Source organism: Chiloscyllium plagiosum, unplaced genomic scaffold (assembly GCF_037043375.1).
Source record: "Chiloscyllium plagiosum isolate Xiang-an unplaced genomic scaffold, Cpla_swu_hap1 HiC_scaffold_1, whole genome shotgun sequence".
NCBI lineage: Eukaryota > Metazoa > Chordata > Chondrichthyes > Orectolobiformes > Hemiscylliidae > Chiloscyllium > Chiloscyllium plagiosum.
The window spans coordinates 85,503,005-85,522,460 of record NW_028270139.1 but is presented as its reverse complement, the minus strand read 5'-3'; the positions used below and the strand labels follow the sequence as shown (position 1 = coordinate 85,522,460).

The 19,456-nt window shown below is 38.6% G+C and overlaps 1 protein-coding gene across 5 annotated transcripts in view; it reads right to left on the bottom strand.

Annotated features, from left to right (window-relative positions):
* Window positions 1-1,461: 1,461 nt before the first annotated feature.
* Window positions 1,462-19,456, bottom strand: part of fat1a (FAT atypical cadherin 1a) — a 204,968-nt gene continuing 186,973 nt past the window's right edge. For 2 of the 5 annotated variants that reach the window (XM_043689861.2, XM_043689853.2), the window contains exons 26-29: window positions 16,542-16,679; window positions 6,065-6,124; window positions 3,504-3,539; window positions 1,462-2,989 (exon numbers count right to left, since the gene is read on the bottom strand). In XM_043689861.2, the coding sequence (XP_043545796.2) occupies window positions 2,361-2,989; window positions 3,504-3,539; window positions 6,065-6,124; window positions 16,542-16,679 (863 nt within the window). In that variant the 3' untranslated portion in view covers window positions 1,462-2,360. The remainder of the gene's footprint in view (window positions 2,990-3,503; window positions 3,540-6,064; window positions 6,125-16,541; window positions 16,680-19,456) is intronic. The other 3 variants (XM_087988561.1, XM_087988569.1, XM_087988573.1) reach the window with 3 other exon arrangements.

The following is a 19,456-nucleotide window of genomic DNA, read 5'->3' as shown; positions in this document are numbered from 1 at the left end:
TACAATGACTTGCTGTTGTGCATGTTTGCTATTTGTACTACTATCATGCAATAACATCACAAAAGTACAAAATGATGCACTTTCCTCAGTTTGCAACTATATACAATTTCTAACATAAATACCTATTAAAATAAAAATCACAAAACATGAAAAGATAATTTATGAAAAATCTTGAGTCATCAAAATGGTCATCAACTTTTTGAACTGAACAGACAAACGCAACAGGAAAGTTATCAAAAAACTGTTTTAGTAAACTTAATATTCAATTAACAAAAACCATTAGCAAAGTTGTTGAACAGTCCATTAAAGAAAACTGCATGTTAATTAGTAACACTTACCTAAAACAAAAAAAGGTTTTGAGAACTTTAACCTTCAGTTTACAAAATAAAATTGTCAAACCTCCCAACCTATAATAAAACAAAGAACTGTGGATGTTGGAAATCTGAAACAAAGAAACAAACTTCTGGAGAAACTCAGATCTGGCAGCAGCTGTAGAGAGAAAAGCAGAGTTAATGTTGAATCCAGCACACGAGAAACTTTACAAGAGCATTTCTTAAATCCAAATATATCAAACACTCTCCAACTATTATTTTTTTTGATTAGATTACTTACAGTGTGGAAACAGGCCCTTCGGCCTAACAAGTCCACACCGCCCCGCCGAAGCGCAACCCACCCATACCCCTACATTTACCCCTTACCTAACACTACGGGCAATTTAGCATGACCAATTCACCTGACCTGCACATCTTTGGATTGTGGGAGGAAACCAGAGCACCCGGAGGAAACCCACGCAAACACAGGGAGAACGTGCAAACTCCACACAGTCAGTCGCCTGAGGCGGGAACTGAACCCGGGTCTCCGGCGCTGTGAGGCAGCAGTGCTAACCACTGTGCCACCGTGCCGCCCATGGATATGGGTTAACAATATCCAGTTGTAGATGAGGTTTTTGGGCTGGGCTTTGAAATTTAAAATAAATCTTTTAAAAAAATGAATTTCAAGACAAGAAATTTGACAAGCAAGTTGTGCTTGCTGCTGTTCTAAGATTTACATCTTGATTTCTTTCATTTATTTTGAACATTAGTCATTTGTGTCGGATAAAATATAGAAGACTTTATGCTAGTGTATTTAACAATAAAATGTTCCTGAATAAATTCTAATAGTAAAACATGGTTTTCTTTCTCATGGTGAAAGTGACATAATAAGTAGATCAATAACATTTTTCAGATTAAATGTAGGCATGTAAAGCGTTAAGAGAAAATGACATATTTAAAAGGTCTTGAATTTCAATACAAGTTGTCTTGATCTTTCGCCAAACCTACAGCAAAAGATGGAGAAATGCACATTGAAATTCAAGGACACAGTATCCACAAAGTACTTGAGCATAATAGTTCGGCTAATGTATTTCTGAATTAGTTTCTTGCAACATTCAACTATCGCATTCACAAAGACACTAAGAGGCAATTCATTTTCACAATTTATTACCAATGCAAAGTAAGAGAGTGTATGCTAATGGAAGTTTCATTTAAAAACCATTGCACCACATAAAGAGAGCTTTACAAAGTCATTGTCAGGTTTTGCAAAGTTTTGGTTCTAAAAATTCAGTAGGTCCCCTTTCACAGAGAAATAAATCCACACAATTTACAATTAGAAATTTAATCACTCACTGTTAAGACATTTTTATGCATCAGACCCAAACAACATAGCGAAACAAACCTACTCATTCACACCAACTTGGCATTATGGTACATTCGGTAAAATATTTAGGGTGAAATGTTTAAATTTACTGGAAATAATAAAATTAAGTGTAAACCCCCAATCCCTAGTTTGCACATAACTGTCAGGGTATGCCAATGTCAATGCAAGTGATTAACAGCACTAAAATTCTGAAAAAAATCCACATAATATCTACAAAATCTAGTTTAAACTATTTAAATCAGAACTGTACATTAAATTTACAAAAGAAATCGCAGGACAGGAAAAAGTCTTTTAAAAAATTAATCTCTGTATTATTAGAACTACATAAATACAGACCAAGAATACCACAATGATAAGGTGTTTTGTTATTATAATAGCAGATATCAAAATCCTTCAATATTCTGCATGTTGATACTGATACAAAACCACATTCGGAAATGGCACAGCCAATGTAAATGCAATTTGTTAAGTCCAGTTCCAGTAACTCAGGTAAAAGTAACTGATGTGTAGAACCATGCTGCATGATCCAGTGCAGCCATGCTGGAATTAGCTCAACAACACTTGCAAATCAATATGCAAAAACAACATTGAGTACTTGTCAAATATAGAAGCTGGAGCATGATGCATTTCAGTTAAAGCCCAGGCACTTTAATTTTTGTTAATCATCAGACTTCTGTGTGTTGTTGAGAATCCAGTGGTGGAATAGTCACATCATCAAAGTGGCCTTCATCCCCACTTTCATAGTCACTCATCATGACTTCAGATTCTTCCATCTCACAGCAAGCTGAAACATCAGAGCAAGAGGCAGTAGTGGATGTATACACAGACATAGACATGTTATCCATAGTGGGTGGTTCAAAGTCATCATTGTATGTTAAAGAGTAGGATGTGTAGGTTCCCCTGTAATTGCTTCCAGCAGGGACTGCACTCTGAGGTTCTGAGAGGTCTGCAGAATAATGGTGATGGGGTAGATATTGATTCATGTTAAAATGCTGTCTATTTTGCGATGCTGAATTCAGACTTCCAGCCATGGGCATGTCCCGGGGTGGCTGTAAGGAATCAAACTCATTGTACTCCGGTGGCAGTGGTGGCAACTCCTCGTGAATTGGAAAATCATCTGGTGGAGGCGGGAAATCACTTTCAATGTCATATCCTCCAGGGTAGTAGTCTGTGTCAATGGCATTAGGATCAGAGTAAAGAGGGGCTGGGTGTTCCACTACCTCATACTGTGGGTACTCCTGGATACCAGGGAGCTGAACATTTGGCATCCAATCAGAAGTGTCCCAGTGATATGCTTTTGCACAGAAAAGGAGAAAAATTAGAATATTTAGCTTTGAACCAGACCTTTAGTATCATACAAAAATCAAGAACAAAATGTAATTTATACAGAATTGGTAATTAATGTTAGTGCTGATTGAAGTCTCCAAAGTGCAACAGAACACAGTTGAGATGGCACAACCCATTACAAATGACAGACAAATACAATTTAACCTTGATGCTTTAAAATGACATCAATTGACAGCCAGCACACAACCATAACAAATGTACATGGATTTAAATTAGCGAGCAATGTTATTCTGGTTATATTACAAATACAGTGGCTGCTGTGCTTGGATAGAAAATGCTGGAGTAGGATTTAAAAGGTAAATCTTATTGATTTTCTACAACACACATTAATGACTTAAACCAAACATATGAATAATGGATTAACTTCCTTGCCGCTATGCAAATCAACGTGCAGTGAATGTTAAAGTGAAAGAGGCCCAGTTGTGAGTATGAGAGAATAAAGGCATGCAGACAAAAGTCACCTCTTGAGTTCTTGAGGTCATGACCCGCAAAAGTTTCTTTAGATGGGAAAGAGCAGTAAAGGGAAGAAAACATGAAATATTAAAGCACCAGAATTCTAAAGAAAGGTCTACACAGCATTCCATGTGCTTGCTTGCAACAAACAATTTAATCACCTGCTTGCTACATACGTACACTTTAAAGCAGTTAAGTGCTGTTTACCAGAAGTGATGTTTTAAAACCTTTTCACAATACGATATAGATGGCTGTGAAAATTCCCTAGCTCAATGACAAAATAACTATGACTTTCTCAAACTAAAATGCCTTTCACGTAACTACAGCTGAGACACAAATAAATAGTAGAAAACACCAATGAATTTAACAAAGAAAATACTCCAGGAAAATACAACAATCTAATAATGGAACAATCAGTCAAAAGTACTCATTGGACAATTTTCTCTCGAAGTAATAAGTTGCCTAACTATTAGGAGAAGGTATTAAGGTTAGGTAGTTAAACAAAATATTCTGAGCATTCTACTCCATTACAAAGTTGGACACTTGTACATCATTCATGGAAATAACAGGCGATTCCTGCCAGGACACATTGTTAAACCAAAGAGACTAAACAGTTCTGTCCACAATCATAATTCACAACTTGTGTGGGTTCCACTTCCACCAGAGTTTATTCATGGGGCACTATCTACCTGCAAAATGCTACAGTCAGGTGCAGAACTGACTGCCGTGCCAGTGGATTACATCATTTGGCTATTTTCCATGATGCAAGGAAGAAGCAAACATTAGACCAGCTCTTCCTGGTTTATGGGGTGCACAATAAAATTGATCACTAAGACTGGGAAATCTTCAAATTATGGGTTTGTGTGCCACAAATACAATTAGATCATAACCCGCACTCCTCACATTTATACCGAGGAAAAAGACAACTATGCTCCTTTCTCAGTAAAATGTACGCAAAATAATTTTTTGATCTTTTAAAGGAAGTAGGGGTGTGAGTTGAATGGGAAATGGGGAGTATATCGTGCTTACCAGACCAGCAGCTCCTACATCACAAGACTTCAATCTGGCACACATGCCCCCTTACTCCCTCCTGACCCCTGTCCCAGTGAAACATCAGTCTTTAGTCAAATGTCTATTATTAAAATAGTCAATACTGCAGTAATATCTGGGGGTGGCCTTAATCAGAGAGTGGGATTTTCATACCCGAGGGAACAGAAATCCTGCCAGTAATTCTCTCAGCAATGATAGCACATACTGGGTACTGCCATTCTAAAAGAAATCTCAGGAAAAGATACCACTGAAAGTAGAGTAAGGGAGGTCTGGAGCTTTGGGCCCCAGGACTTCAGAAAGAGATTTGGATGCGTGTGGAATTGTGTTCTGGGACTAGGAGAAGTGGGTGGGTACGGGCAGGGAAATGGAGGTGTGGATCACAAAAGACTGGTTCCATCTAGTTGGAGGGATCCCAATGTGAACAGAACATGACTTAAAAAGGTGATACACCCCTTCCTTCCTGCCCATTGACCAGCAGCTTTGGAAGACTGCACTGGCCTCTTGGTTGACTTTCCCCACCTATTGGGGAAATAGAGGCACAAATGGGGCTCCTAATTGATAACTGGCTGGTCAAGGACATTAACAGGTGTAAACCTGGGCAAGCTGATGTTTGCCTTACCAACCCACCACATTGTGGGACACGTTGGGGTGCATCGGAAGGTGGCAGGTCATTCACCATTCCTATTTTATGTGTGTTCCCCACACCAGACCTGCAGATACAGCTGGCAGAGAACTGTAAAATGTCTCTCAGGATTTATCTCAGCTTTACCTTACAGTAGGTCTTTGGTCTACCAGAGTTTAAGACAAAATTTTGTGCAGAGTGGAACAAAATAATGGATTTTAAATGCTTTAGACCCACTGAATGTGTGCACTTAGGTACACTTTGAACTTGAATATTTAACAGAAGACCAGCGTACCTCACTAAATTTTGGCAACTTATGCTGTTATTGCTCCTCCAAGTCACTGTTTAAAAAAACACCACATGTCTTAAATGGTTGCTAAGCAATTAGATACTATATTTTCCTGGAGAATACCTGTAGTCTATTTTTATAGCATGGTACACAACCCGGAGAGAGAGATAACTAACAAATAGGAGGCAAGCAAATAAAAATGCCAAAGTTATGAGTGAATTTACAACAGACCATATGCTCCTGAACATGCACTGTTCCAAAACCAAGTATGGAACTAGCTCCATTGTGAGGACAATCCTATTCTTTTACACTTCTAGATGGAAAAAAAGGGAAGAGAAAATATGCTGGATACAGAGGAAAGAAACTCAAGCTGCCATCGTTGTTGTTTGGTGAATGACTTGGGAAAATGTAATGTTTTCTACCAATGCTTACGACTCTTATTGGAAAAAGGAAATTAAAATTCTGGATATATTCATAATTAATGATAGCCAAACCCCTGCTACATGGATAAACAGCACTCTCACTGCATTTACATACGTGTTAAAGACATACAAGAGTTTAATTAACCACAATACACTTATAACTGAGCTTTGTAAAAAAAAATATACCTTCTTTTTCTACCGAGTCAACAACTGTATTGACAAGGTGTATTACAGTCACTATGGAAGCTTGCAGGAGGATTGGGAAGGAGTAGATTGAAATAAATTTACAATTAGTACAAAAATTTAAAATACATTCATATCATTTTTATTCTAGCTGGCTGTTGTTTAGAATACAAATTTACAAACCTACAGCCAAAAATTTATTTTCAGTAACAAGAATATGATTAGAACATAATGGAATCATTAGCAATGCCCAAACATCTGATGGGTTCACCTCAGCTTATGAGGCATTTGGTAATCAGTAGGTTCTCTGGCTACTCTTTGATTATGGTTTTGTTAGCGAGATATGTACTTCTGGATTGTTTCTGTAAGCTTCACAGAAAACTCACAAGGAATGCAGTCAAGCACAAAAAAAATCAATATTCCCTATTGCCACAAGTGGATATAACAGCTAATTTAAGCTGATGTTCCTATTTAGTTCGGAGTGAAAGGTGTCTGAGATTTAAAAGAAATACAAGAAAATATTAATTTCCTGAGGAAAATTTGAGAGAGAGAGATGTTTGTAGTTGTGATGCTTTTTAACACTGTGACAGTTCTTGTAGTTGCAAAAACCCAAGAACAGAGGTTAGAAAAACCATAACATAGATACTGAGAATAACTACATACTTTCAAAAACTAATATCAACGAGGACAGTTTTTTTAAAAACAGGGTTAAATGTCGCTGTTCTTACACGCTGGAGAATTTAATTGCTAGGCACTCCCATCTGTGAGCAATTAATACATAGATTGCTATGCAGTTCACCTACAAAGCCCCATGTTGACATTTTCAGGAACATAACTGGAAACAGACTTTCTTGGTGATCACTGCTTACTTTACAAAGATGTTTGTTTCTCAAGTCTAAAGTACTGCATTAAACATAATATGCTACTGAATTCAAAACTACACAACTATTATCTTTGGAATGCACTTCCGGTTTCCTGCTGAAAGACTGTAAATTAATTCATATTTACTAGCAACTTTACAAAACAATGAAAAAAGCTATAATGGAATCCTCGATAAAGATAAAGGAAAATAATCAACGAGTCACTATGGAAAGTCTTTACCGATGAAAGTGATTAGATTGAGCAAAACAAATACATTTCAAAAACATTCATGCAAGAAACTTGCCAAATTTCTCTATAAAGTTACATAAATATTTGTAATTTTTAGTTGGTAGCATTCTCAACTATTACGGATTCAAAGAACAAAAATATTGCAAATTGACAAGGAAAACAAAACTAAATTAAAATCATGAAAAATAGTCAAATTTTGCCACACCATGTATTGTAATGCTTAGATCTTCTACCATTGCCAATTTGATTTATCATTGAGTTCAACTCAACAGACAACAGAATACCAATTTCAAAAAGGTGCTGAAGATATTCAAAGTATTTTAAAGATTGATCTCTCTCTGCAAAATCTACTTTATGTTAAATATTGACGTAACACTTGGGATTTACTTGTAGTTTATTTCAATGTTTTGCGGTGAACAAACAGACAAGGAATTTTCTATGTCTATAGAACAACAAAACGTAGAAGTAATAGGGTATTTGGCCCATCATGTCTACTCCAAAATATAACAAAATCAAAAGGTTGATCTGATAATCCTCAACTCCATTTTCCTGCCTTTGACCCAGAACTCGTGATGCCTTACTGATTAAAGGCTGATATCAGCTTGGATAATACTTCATGACTCAACCTCAACAACCTTCTATGGAAAGAATTCCACAGACTGGCTACCCTCAGAAAAAAATTACCTCTCATCTCTACCTTAAATGGTCGACCCATTACACTGTGATTACACTTTGATTCTAGACTCTCCCAAACAAGGAAACGTCCTCTCTGTATCTACCATCTCAAGCCCCCTAAGAACCTTACATGATTTAATTAAGGTCACTTTTCATTCTTCTGAACTCCAATGAGTTCAAGAGCAATGTGCTCAAGTTCTCTCCACCAGAAAACTCCCCAATGCCTAGAATCAACTAAATGAACCTTGTCTGGACTGTCTTCAATGCCAGTATATCTTTCCTTAGATAAAGGGACCAAAACTGTGCACAGAATTCACAATGTGGTCTAACTCATACCTTGTACAGTTTTAGCAGGACTTCTCTACTTTTATATTTAATTACTTTTGAAATAACGGTTACCAAAACATTTTGTTCTCCATATTATCAGCTGAACTTGGATACTAGCTTCTGTGATTCATACATGAACATTCCTGAATCTATGCTACTGCTTTCTGCGGTCTTTCATCATTTAAATAATATTCCTGTTCCTCTATTGTTCCTGTCAAAGTGCATGACCTCTCATTCTTAACACAATATTCCATCTACCAAACCTTTGCCCATTCACTTAGCCTGTCTTCTTCTGTAGACACTGTGTTATCCTCACTCTTGCCTCGCCACCTATTTTTCTGACATCTGCAAACTTGACAATAGTTATTCTCTTCTGTCATCCCAGTCATTATTATATATAAATAATAGTAGCCCCAGCACTGATACCTGTGGAACTTCACAGGCTGCCATCATGAATCTGCCCCTTCATACAACTGTTTTCGGTTAGTTAGCCAATCCTCTATCCATGTCAATATACTATCCTGTACAGGTGTTCTTATCTTAAGAAGTCATGTATGTGGCACTTTATTGAATGCCTTTTGGAATCTGTGGCATTCCTTACCACAGAGGGCTGTCAAGGATGGGTCATTTATAAATTCAAGGCAGAGATAAATAAATGTTTCATCAGTAAGAGAATGGAGTGATATGGGGTAAAGCAGGCAACAGGAGTTTTAACTGCCAGAACCTTGTTGAATGATGGAGTTGGTTCAATGGACTGATTTCAGCTGATCTCCAGCATCTGCAGACCTCACTTTCTCCTCAATGGACTGAATAGCCTACTTCTAGTCACATAAGTCTTATGGTCTTGAGTAGCAGTGAGCATAATTCTTTTCTTAATGGCTAATGAAAAGTGGTTCCCTAGTCTGCAGGTACTGACTCAATTTTGTGAAATTAATTCCAACTAATATAAAGTAGGAATTTTTTTGCCAGCTCATGGTTCTAGCTTGACAGATTACGGAACTTAGACATTGAGAGTGAGGAATCTCAGCACAGTAATGGAAGAAATGTTGTTCCAGTGTTTTACAGAATCAGGAATGATCTGAGGAAGAGGAGCATGACACAGAAATCTGAGAGCTAAAGTCCAGAGTTTACATGCAAATAGAAAGTCAAACTGTTAAGACACCTTTCTTTAAACTGGACAGGAGCTTAAGCTTGCATGAAGGATATATAAATACATTACTACATTCAATATTACTTATGTAAATCTGGGTAAAAAAGCTGCATGTAATTCCTTGAGTAATATTTCAAAACCTGAAACATTAGTTAAATCACTTACCAGTTAATATGGCAAGGCAGGCAATGTATTGCAGCTGTACTATGTGGGAGCTGGTGGATACCACTGTGATTTATAGCAACCACATTGTATTAAGTGCCTGCAGCTCAAGAAATGTTGGTTCAGAGTTGATAAACCGGAAGCCCCAGCTTCAGCTTCTACAAATCATTACATTGCAAAGTACAGGACTGAGGGGACATGTTCTGGAACAGTCAGTGCCTGGATTGGATTGGATATTGGAGTGCTAGGTGAGATTGCTTAAGAATCTAAGAATTAGTTAACACTTAAGAATTTAGAAGCACCTTTTAACAGCTGTGAATGTTATGTGGAAGAACCGGGAGAAAGGATCCTACTGGACGTTGGCAGTGATATTGGACTGGTTACTGAAGTCTGCAATTCAGTAGAGACTACTCAGTAAAGTATAACCATGCTGTGGAATTTGTAGCCATATCAACAATTGAAGTAGGGACATTATTTCTGTAGTTTAGTTTATTAGTGACCTACTGAACAGCACTTCAGAGTTATAAAGCATGGAAATAGACACTTCAGTCCAACTAGTCCATGCAAACCATCTTCCCAAGCTAAACTGATCTCACTAGTCTGCATTTGGCCCTCATCTCTCCAAATCTTTCCTATTCAGGTAGTCATACAAATGTCTTTTAAATATTGTAACTGTCCCAGCAATCCACCACTTCCTCTGGCAGTTCACTCCACAAACAAGCCACCCTGTGTAAAAAGGTTGGCCCTCGTCTCCTTTTTAAAATCTTTCTCCTCTCACCTTAAAAAATGCCTTCTAATTTTAAACTTCCCTACCCTAGGGAAAAAGACCCTTGCTATTCACACTTTGTCTATGCCCCTCATGATTGTATAAATCTCTCGAAGATCACCCCTTAACCTCTTATGCTCCAGTGAAAAAAGTCTCAGCCTATCTAGTCTATTTTTATAGCTCAAACCGTTCATTCCCATCAACATCTTGGTTAATTTTTTCTGAAACCTCTCTAACTTAACAACATCTTTCCTATAACAGGTTGATCAGAACTGCACACAGTGCTCCAGAAGAGACCTCACCAGCATCTTGCACAACCTCAACATGATACTGCAACTCATATACTCAAAATGTCTGAGCAATGAAGGCAAGCGTGCTAAATTCCTTTTTAAAGAAGGGCTTATGCTCGAAACGTCGATTCTCCTGTTCCCTGGATGCTGCCTGACCTGCTGCGCTTTTCCAGCAACACATTTTCAGCACTATACTACCAAGTTTGGTGTCATTTGCAAACTTACTAACAATACCTCTGATTTTCTCACTGAAACTGTTTCTATGAATAACAACCAAAAGTGGACCAATATCGATCCCTGTGCAATGCCACTAGTCGCAAAGGTCTGGTCTAAAAAACAACTCTCCACCACCATCCTCTGTCTCCTACCATCAAGCCAATTTTTATTTCCCATTAACAATTTCACCCTGACTTCCACGTAATCTAACTTTACTAATTAGTCTACCATGTGGAACCTTGTCAAAGGCTTTTGAAAAATCCATGTCAACAATGTCTACTGCTCTGCCCTAAACTTTTTGGGTACTTCCTCAAATAACTCAATTGAGCTGGAGGCATGATTTCCCATTCACAAACCATGCTGACCATCCCTAATCAGTCCTTGCCTCTCAAAAAGCAAGTAAATCCTATCTCAATTATGGCCAAATATGTACCCACCATCAATGTCAGACTCAAGGTCTATTTTGTCCCCAGGCTTCTCCTTACTGTCTTTCTTAAATAAAGGCACAACATTAGCCACCCTCCAAACCTCTGGCACCTCATCCATGTTTATAAATGTTACAGATATTTCTGATAGGGGCCTTGCAATTTCTTCTAACTTCCCACAATGCCCTGGCATACACTTGATTAGATCCCGGAGATTTATGATTGGATTAGATTAGATTTCCTACAATGTGGAAACAAGCCCTTTGGCCCAACCAGTCCGCACCGATCCTCCGAAAACTAACCCACCCAGACCCATTTCCCTCCGACAAATGCAGCTCACACTGTGGACAATTTAGCATGGCTAATTCACCTGACCTGCACATCTTTGGACTGTGGGAGGAAGCCGGAGCACCCAGAGGAAACCCACGCAGACATGGGGAGAATGTGCAAACTCCACACAGATAGACAGTCGCCAGAGACTAGAATTGAACCATATCCACCTTCGGGTTTTCTAAGACCTCCATCATTTCATCGTTTGTAGTGTGAACGATTTTCAAAATATCAATATATATTTCAGAGTTCTCTAGCCTCCATTTCTTTCTCCACAGTAAAAGCCAATGTGAAACATTCATTTAATCCTGAGATTCAACGCATTGATGACCTTGTTAACCTTTAAGGGGCTGTATTCTCTCTAGGTGCTCTTTTACTCTTAACGTACTTGCAGAATCTCTTTGGATAATCCTTAAGTTTATCTGCTAAGGTATTGCACATCCCCTTTATACTTACCTGATTTCCTTAAGAATGCCCCTACACTCTTTATACTCAAGAGATTCATTTGATCCCAGTTGTCTATATCTAATATATGATTCTTCCTTATTCTTGACTAGAGCCTCAATATTGTTATTCATCCATTATTCCCTAATCTTACCAGCCTTACCCTTCACTCTAACAGGATTGTAATGTTTCTGAACTCTAGTTATCACACTTTGAAAGCCTCCCACTAGTCAGTCATCCCTTCACCTGTGAACAATCTACTCCAATAAACTTTTGAAAATCTTGTCTCATGCCACTAACATTTGCCTTATTCCCAACTCAGAACTTCAACTTTTATGGAAAGCTTATTCTTTTCCAAAAACTATTTTAGAATTATGATCACTAGTCCCCCAAACAGCTCCCCTATTAGCACTTCTGTCACTTGCCTTGCTTTATTTTCCAAGAGGTGGTCAAGTTTTGCTCCTTTTCTAGTAGGTAAATGTTTTAATAAAGGAAATTTTCTTGAACACATTTAACAAATTCCTCATCATCCAAGCCTTTAACATTATGGCAGTCCCAGACAATGTTGGAAAATTAAAATCTCCTACTATTACGACGCTATTATTGGGGCATATATCTGAGATCTCTCTATATATCTGCTCCTCAATTTCCCTCTGACTATGGGAGAGCCGATCGTATAATCCTGTTAAGGCCATCTTCCCTTTATTTCTAGTTTCTATCCATATTGTTTCATTGGACACTGTCTCATAAATATCTTCTAATGAGTGTGATTTTAATTTGTTCAAATCTTTAAAACATGAAATCTTGTGCAGTTCCTTTAAGGTGGCCATTGAGATTTCAAAAATATTTATGAGGATCATGCCAAAGATAATCTCTGTAACTACTTGAACCACAAGAAAATTAGCATCAGCTACAGCTGATAGTGAGTTAAAAGCCTGACTGAAACTTTGGTGTGGGAGAAATGGTTGTAAATGGAATACTGACACCGCGGTGAAAGAGGAAGTTAAATCTATGGGAAAAAGGCGGCTATATTGTTGGGAAAGAATTTGCTTGAAACATGCTGGAAGCAATATCCTAGCTATAGAAAATGCTTTACACTAAACAGAGGGAGAGGACAAAGGGAGAGGTTTAATGAGAAGGATCAAAACAATAAAGCATAGTAACAGGGATAAAGATAACTAGAGTGCAAATGAATGGGACAGAGTCATACAAATAAAGATGGAATAGAAAAGCATGGTGAAAAAACAAAAGGTTCCATAACCAACGGCTTGCAACATTTATATTAAGATTAAAGAATCAATAGCTCAAATAGAAATAAATGGTTTATACAGCTTTTACTGAAATGTGGTTGCAAAAGAACAGAATAATTAAGGATATTAAGGCACAGATTTTAAATATGTAAGTTTTATTAGTCTTCACAGTTGAAAACACAGAAAGCACCCGAGAAAGGGTAGGCTCAATGGGAAAAAGGGAGGGAGAAATTTAAAACAATCACTATTTCTAGAGGACAGAAAAGTAAAAATACTGAAATCAAAGGCTGACGAGTCCTTTGGACCTGGTGGCCTACATCAGAGGTTTGAAAAGAAGTGGCTGTAAAGGTAATGGATGCATTGGTTGTAATTATTTAAGGTTTCCTAACGCTACAAACATTCTAATGCTTTCCTGGTCAGTCTCTTGTCCTGCTCTATCATGTACTGTAAGATTATTGAAAAGTCTTTCTCCTGGTTCCTGCCTTACTTGCATCCCATTTTGTCTATCATGACTCAAGCCAGTGTTTCCAAAATTTTCTCTCCACAACCCCATTTTGAACCTTAAAAATTATTGTGGTCCCTGGGTGACAATTGAGAGAATGGAGTTCAGATATTATCATATGGTCACAACGCCCCATCAACCCCTGCTGCCTCAGACATGTGACCCCATTCATATTTTCCAAAAATGGTGTATCAGAAATGTGTTGCAAGATTCCCATTTTAACTAATTTTGGACAGTTTCAGTTTTGCTCCTACTTTACACGTTGAAGCAACAAGCTATGTCTAATTGAGCATTAATTGGCCAGTTCCACAGAAAGACTTTTCAGAGCAAAGTCCATTGAGATAACATTCAGGATATCAACAAGCCAGCCTTTTGTCACCTGGCTCACCATGGAGACATGTAGCACATCTCTGGCCTTCTTTATGAGATCCATAGGGCCTCAACGATTTCCCTACAAAGCACCATGGATTCAGTCATCTACACTGAACACACTAAACACAAGACTTACCACCATGGATATAGTTTACATTTTCAAACTTGAATTGTCTCTCTATGGATTCAGTAGTTGAAAACTTTTTAAGGGAAATATTGCCCAGCAATATTCAGCCTCTTGTACTTCATTCAAGTGGCTCTAATTCATGTGCAATTTGACAGTGGCCACTGGCAGGTCATCCAACTGTGGAGACTATCTAAGCTGTGCCTAGATTGTTCCTGCTCTCGCCTTGCACACACATTCATACTAGCAGCAAATGTACAAACATGAGGGAAATATGAAGCAAATGTTTCTCCAAACAACTTTTGCCCCCTAATCCAAATCTGCAAGTGCGTCAGTACCAGAGTCAAGTTTGCCAAGCCCAAGTATAAAACAGCATTAGACTCTAACTTTACCTCTGAAGGGAAGCTCTACAAACTTAGCTTATGATGAATAGCTCAGAACCGGGACTGTCCAGCTCAGCTTTTTTTTTTTAGGTGATCACTGTGGTCATCAATGAGAAAATTTTCTGAAATATTAGATTTTAAAAATAGAACTTGAAATTGAACCAAGTCGTAGCACTACCACAACTGCAGTTATTGTTTGGAACCCCACCCTTGTCCTATTGGTCACTACAATTCCCCACCAAGAACTGGTCTTTAGCTGGATGCTGACAAGCAGCAAGATGTTCAGCATCTGCAAAGCACAAGCTCCCTGTGAAGATGTAACAGCCGCCACAACGCATGTATAACATTGTCAGTGTGGCCCCAGGTCCAATTTCCAGCTAGCCTCGGACACGTTGGCATGAAAAATGCCTTCAAGTTTATTTCTGAGCCCCTAAAATTGATTTCAAATGGAATATAGTGATAAATGTCTTCACTTGGAAGGACCTTGTGAGATCCTCTGAAGAAATCATGGCAGCTGGTAAGGAAAAATACTCAAAAAAATCGAACCATCTTTGCGCATTACAATCCATCTAAAGCCCAGCACGACAAGATGACAGCTCACTTAAAAGAAAATTAGATGGCATTTAAAATGGGCCACCAAATCACTATTGCAGAAGTCAATTTCCAAACCATAAGCTTTGACAAATATAGAGCTGATTCAAAATTCTTGATTTTGATCACTGCCATTTAGATGGATCAGTTTATATTCGTGAACTAAGCCTGCAACTTAGAGAAATGTCTTCTGGCATAGGCATGATAGGCCAAATGGCCTCCTTCTGTACATGTATCATTCTGACTCAGAACTTTGTATATGGGCCTTATGAAATCACAATTCTGATATTGCAAACCTAACACACTCTCAAGCGTTGTCACATCAAGCGCTCAAATTAATGTTCTCCAAACTACACATTACTTCAAGTGTGAAGTTAGCAATTAGTATCAAAGCAGGATACTGTAGCTTCACCGACAAAGTTCATTCATAGAACTTTTACAGGTCACTGATGAGTTTTAGAGCTAATTTTGGAAGTTCCATCTTCCCTCTTTAATGTGCTTCTTTGCATCATTAACTGCTGTCATGTTTGCAGCTTTTATACCAATAAAGCACAATAACCCAAGGCTGACCTCACATAAAATGACAGACAACTCCATCAATAGATTGCAACTTTGTTAATATTCTCATTTCACTAACACAAATTGAAGAAAAAATTTAGAGAACAGTGTTAAATGCGTCATGACCGCATTACACAGCATTTTATTTTGAACAGACCTATATGGACATGCTACAACGTATCTCTAAGAGAGGTGGGACACTGTCACTGTGCTACAAGATACTCAAGGGCTTACATCATTGTGATTATTTAATAACGTTTGTTAATATTAGCAGTCAAGATTAGTGACTCCTACGAGCCATATTACATTAAATCAGATAACTACAATATTTTTAAAACTACTGCTTTCATTGGAAATCTTTAGTTAACAATGAAAATATCAATATCAGGGAATTGCATTTCTCTCATGAACTTCCTCCATTAGTGCAAACTTGCAACCGAATACTCATTAAATTCGTTCCTACTGAGACCTAACCCAGATGGGAGATAAAAACCTCAGTGAAATTTACCAATAGCCACTTAAACATACTATAGAAATCTACTGAAATCCAAAAATTAAGAAGAAGCTGGAAGTCACTTCATTTGTATGATGTACATTCAATATGCAATATTCAAGATTTTTAGAGGGCTTTTTTTAAGTAATAATATAAACAGCCAATGAAACATCAGCTATTAATTGCAGGAAATGCATGTGTCTTCAGATAATTGTCAAGAACTGACAAAAAAAAGCATTGAATTCCAGTAAATCTTTAGTGTCCTCTAAAAAAAGATGCACGGCTAACAGTTTGATATCTGAAAATTCTTACCATTGTCATCACATGATTCAGATTGGAAAGAGCTAAGGGACTGCACTTCTGAGATGCTTCCTCGGGTGTTAAAAGGATGACAAGCACTGTCCTCAAGAGGCTTCTTTGATAGACAGGGATCGAGATCCACCACTTTAGCTATTAGGTAGACAAAATCAATGTGAATTTTTTATTAAAAGTCTGAAAATCAAAATAAGACACTTGCTGCAATATACAAAACTGATATATGAAACAGATTTAAAGTGCGCACATTCGGAGGCGAGAGAGTTTGAAGAAGTCAAAGTTGGTTCAGCAGTTAACACTGCTGCCTCACAGCACCAGGGACTCAGGTTCGATTCCGGCCTCAGGCGACTGTGGAGTTTGCACATTGTCCCTACGTCTGCGTGGGTTTCTTCTGGGTGCTCCAGTTTCCTCCCACATTCCAAAAGATGTGCAGGTCAGGTGAATTGGTCATGGTAAATTGCCCATAGTGTTAGGTGAATTAGTCAGAGGTAAACTAGGGTAAATTAAAGTAAAAGCACTTTTGTCAGGTTTTTAAACTGTCAATGGCTAGCTAATGTTTCCTAATTCAATGGCTGCTTGATTAGCAAAAACAATATTTAATGGGTGCATGTCATAAAGCTACTTTTAAAATAACTGGCCTTTTTGAGCTGCTGATATTACTGTCAATTGAACAGTTAAGTGAGTTAGATCATAATTTCACATACTATTTGCAACCAATATTACTTTAAAAATGTTCTCAATAAAAGGAAAAGAGCAGAGAGATAAGTGGAAAGTTTTATTTTTAATTCGTTTATGGGATAGGAGATGTGCGAGGTGGGCCAGCATTTGTTGCTCATCAGTAATTGCTCTGGAGAAGGAGGTAATGCATGACCCTCTTGAACTACTATAAAACTTGGTGCATAGAGAAGCCCATAACACTGTTAAGGAAGAGATTTCCAGGATTTTCACCAGTGACAGTGAAGAAATAAACACCAAGTCACTTGATAAGGCTCCTCACGGTAGGCTATTGCACAAAATACGGAGGCATGGGATTGATGGTGATTTAGCGGTTTGGATCACAAATCAGCTAGCTGAAAGACAGAGGGTGGAGGTTGATGGGAAATGTTCAACCTGGAGTTCTATTACTTGTGGTGTACTACAAGGATCCATTTTGGGTCCACTGCGGTTTGTCATTTATAAAAATGACCTGGATGAGGGCGTGGAAGGATAAATGAGCAAATTTGCAGATGACACTAAGATTGGTAGAGTTGTGGATAGTGCTGAAGGATGTGGTAGGTTACAGAGGGACATGGATAAGCTGTATAGCTGGGCTGAGAGGTGGCAAATGGAGTGAAATGCAGAAGAGTGTGAGGTGATTCACTTTGGAGGGAGCAACAGGAATGCAGAGCACTGGACGAATGGTAAGATCCTTGGCAGTGTAGATGAGCAGAGGGATCTCTGTGTCCATATACATAGATCCCTCAAAGTTACCACCCAGGTTGATAGGGTTAAGAAGGCATACAATGTGTTAGCTTTTATTAGTAGAGGGATCGAATTTCAGAACCATGAGGTCATGCTGCAGCTGTACAAAACTCTGGTACAGCTGCACTTGGAGTATTGCGTACACAGTTCTGGTCACCGCATTACAGGAAGCTTTGGAAAGAGTTCAGAGGAGATTTACGAGGATGTTGCCTGGTATGGAGGGAAGGTCTTATGAGGAAAGACTGAGGGACTTGAGGCTGTTTTTGTTAGAGAGAAGGTGGTTGAGAGGTGATTTAATTGAGACATATAAGATAATCAGTGGGTTAGAGAGGGTGGGTGGACAGTGAGAGCCTTCTTCCTTGGATGGTGATGGCTAGCACGAGGGGTCATGGCTTTAAATTGAGGGTTGATAGATATAGGACAGATGTCAGAGGTAGTTTCTCTACTCAGTAGTGGACGCATGGAAAGCACTGCCTGCAACAGTAGCAGACTTGCCAACTTTAAGGGCATTTAGACGGTCATTGGATAGACATATGGATGATAATGGAATAGTGTAGGTTAGATGGGATTCAGATTGGTTTCACAGGTCAGCACAACACTGAGGGCTGAAGGGCCTGTACTGCACTGTAATATTTTGTGTTCTAAACAACCAAATCCATGACAATTAGATAAAAGCCAAAAAACCTGCAAGTGCTGGAAATCAGAAATAAAAACAAATTGCTGGAAAAGCTCAGCAGGTCTGGCAGCATCTGTGGAGAGAAAGAAAGTTGTGAGGAAGAATCACTGGACCCAAAACGTTAACTCTGATTTCTCTTCACAGATGCTGCCAGACCTGCTGAGCTTTTCCAGCATTTTCTGTTTGCATATCCAGAACAATTAGTGGCAATTAGATGGGCAATATATGCTGGCCCTGACAGCAATGCGCACAGCCAGAAAAAAATATCATTCCAAGTCAGAATGCGGTATGGTTCTGGAGGGGAACTTGCGGGTGGTTGCACTCCCTATCTGTTGTCCTTATCCTTCCAAATGATAGAGGTTGCAGATTTGGAAGGGAAGCAGCCTTGGTGAGTTGCTGCATAGCCTCTTGCTACATGGTGCAGTCTGCTACCACAGGGCACTGGGGTGAAGAGAAAGTGAATGTTGAAGCTGGAAGACATGACGCCAATCAAGTGGGTTGCTTTCTCCTCGACGGTGTCCAGTTTCTAAAGTGTTACTGGACCTGCACCCAACCAGAGAAGAGTATTTCACTACACTCCTGTCTTATGGTGTTGTAGCTGGTGGGCAGGCATTTGCGAAACAGCAAGAGTGTTATTAGTCACAGAACTCCTGGCTTCTTGTAGTTACAGTAGGCCGGTCCAATTCAGTTTCTGGTTAGTGGTAACCCTCCCAGCAAAAGTCTCACCTCCTGACTTCCTTGAACTTTCCATCATCTACAGGGCACAAGTCAGAAA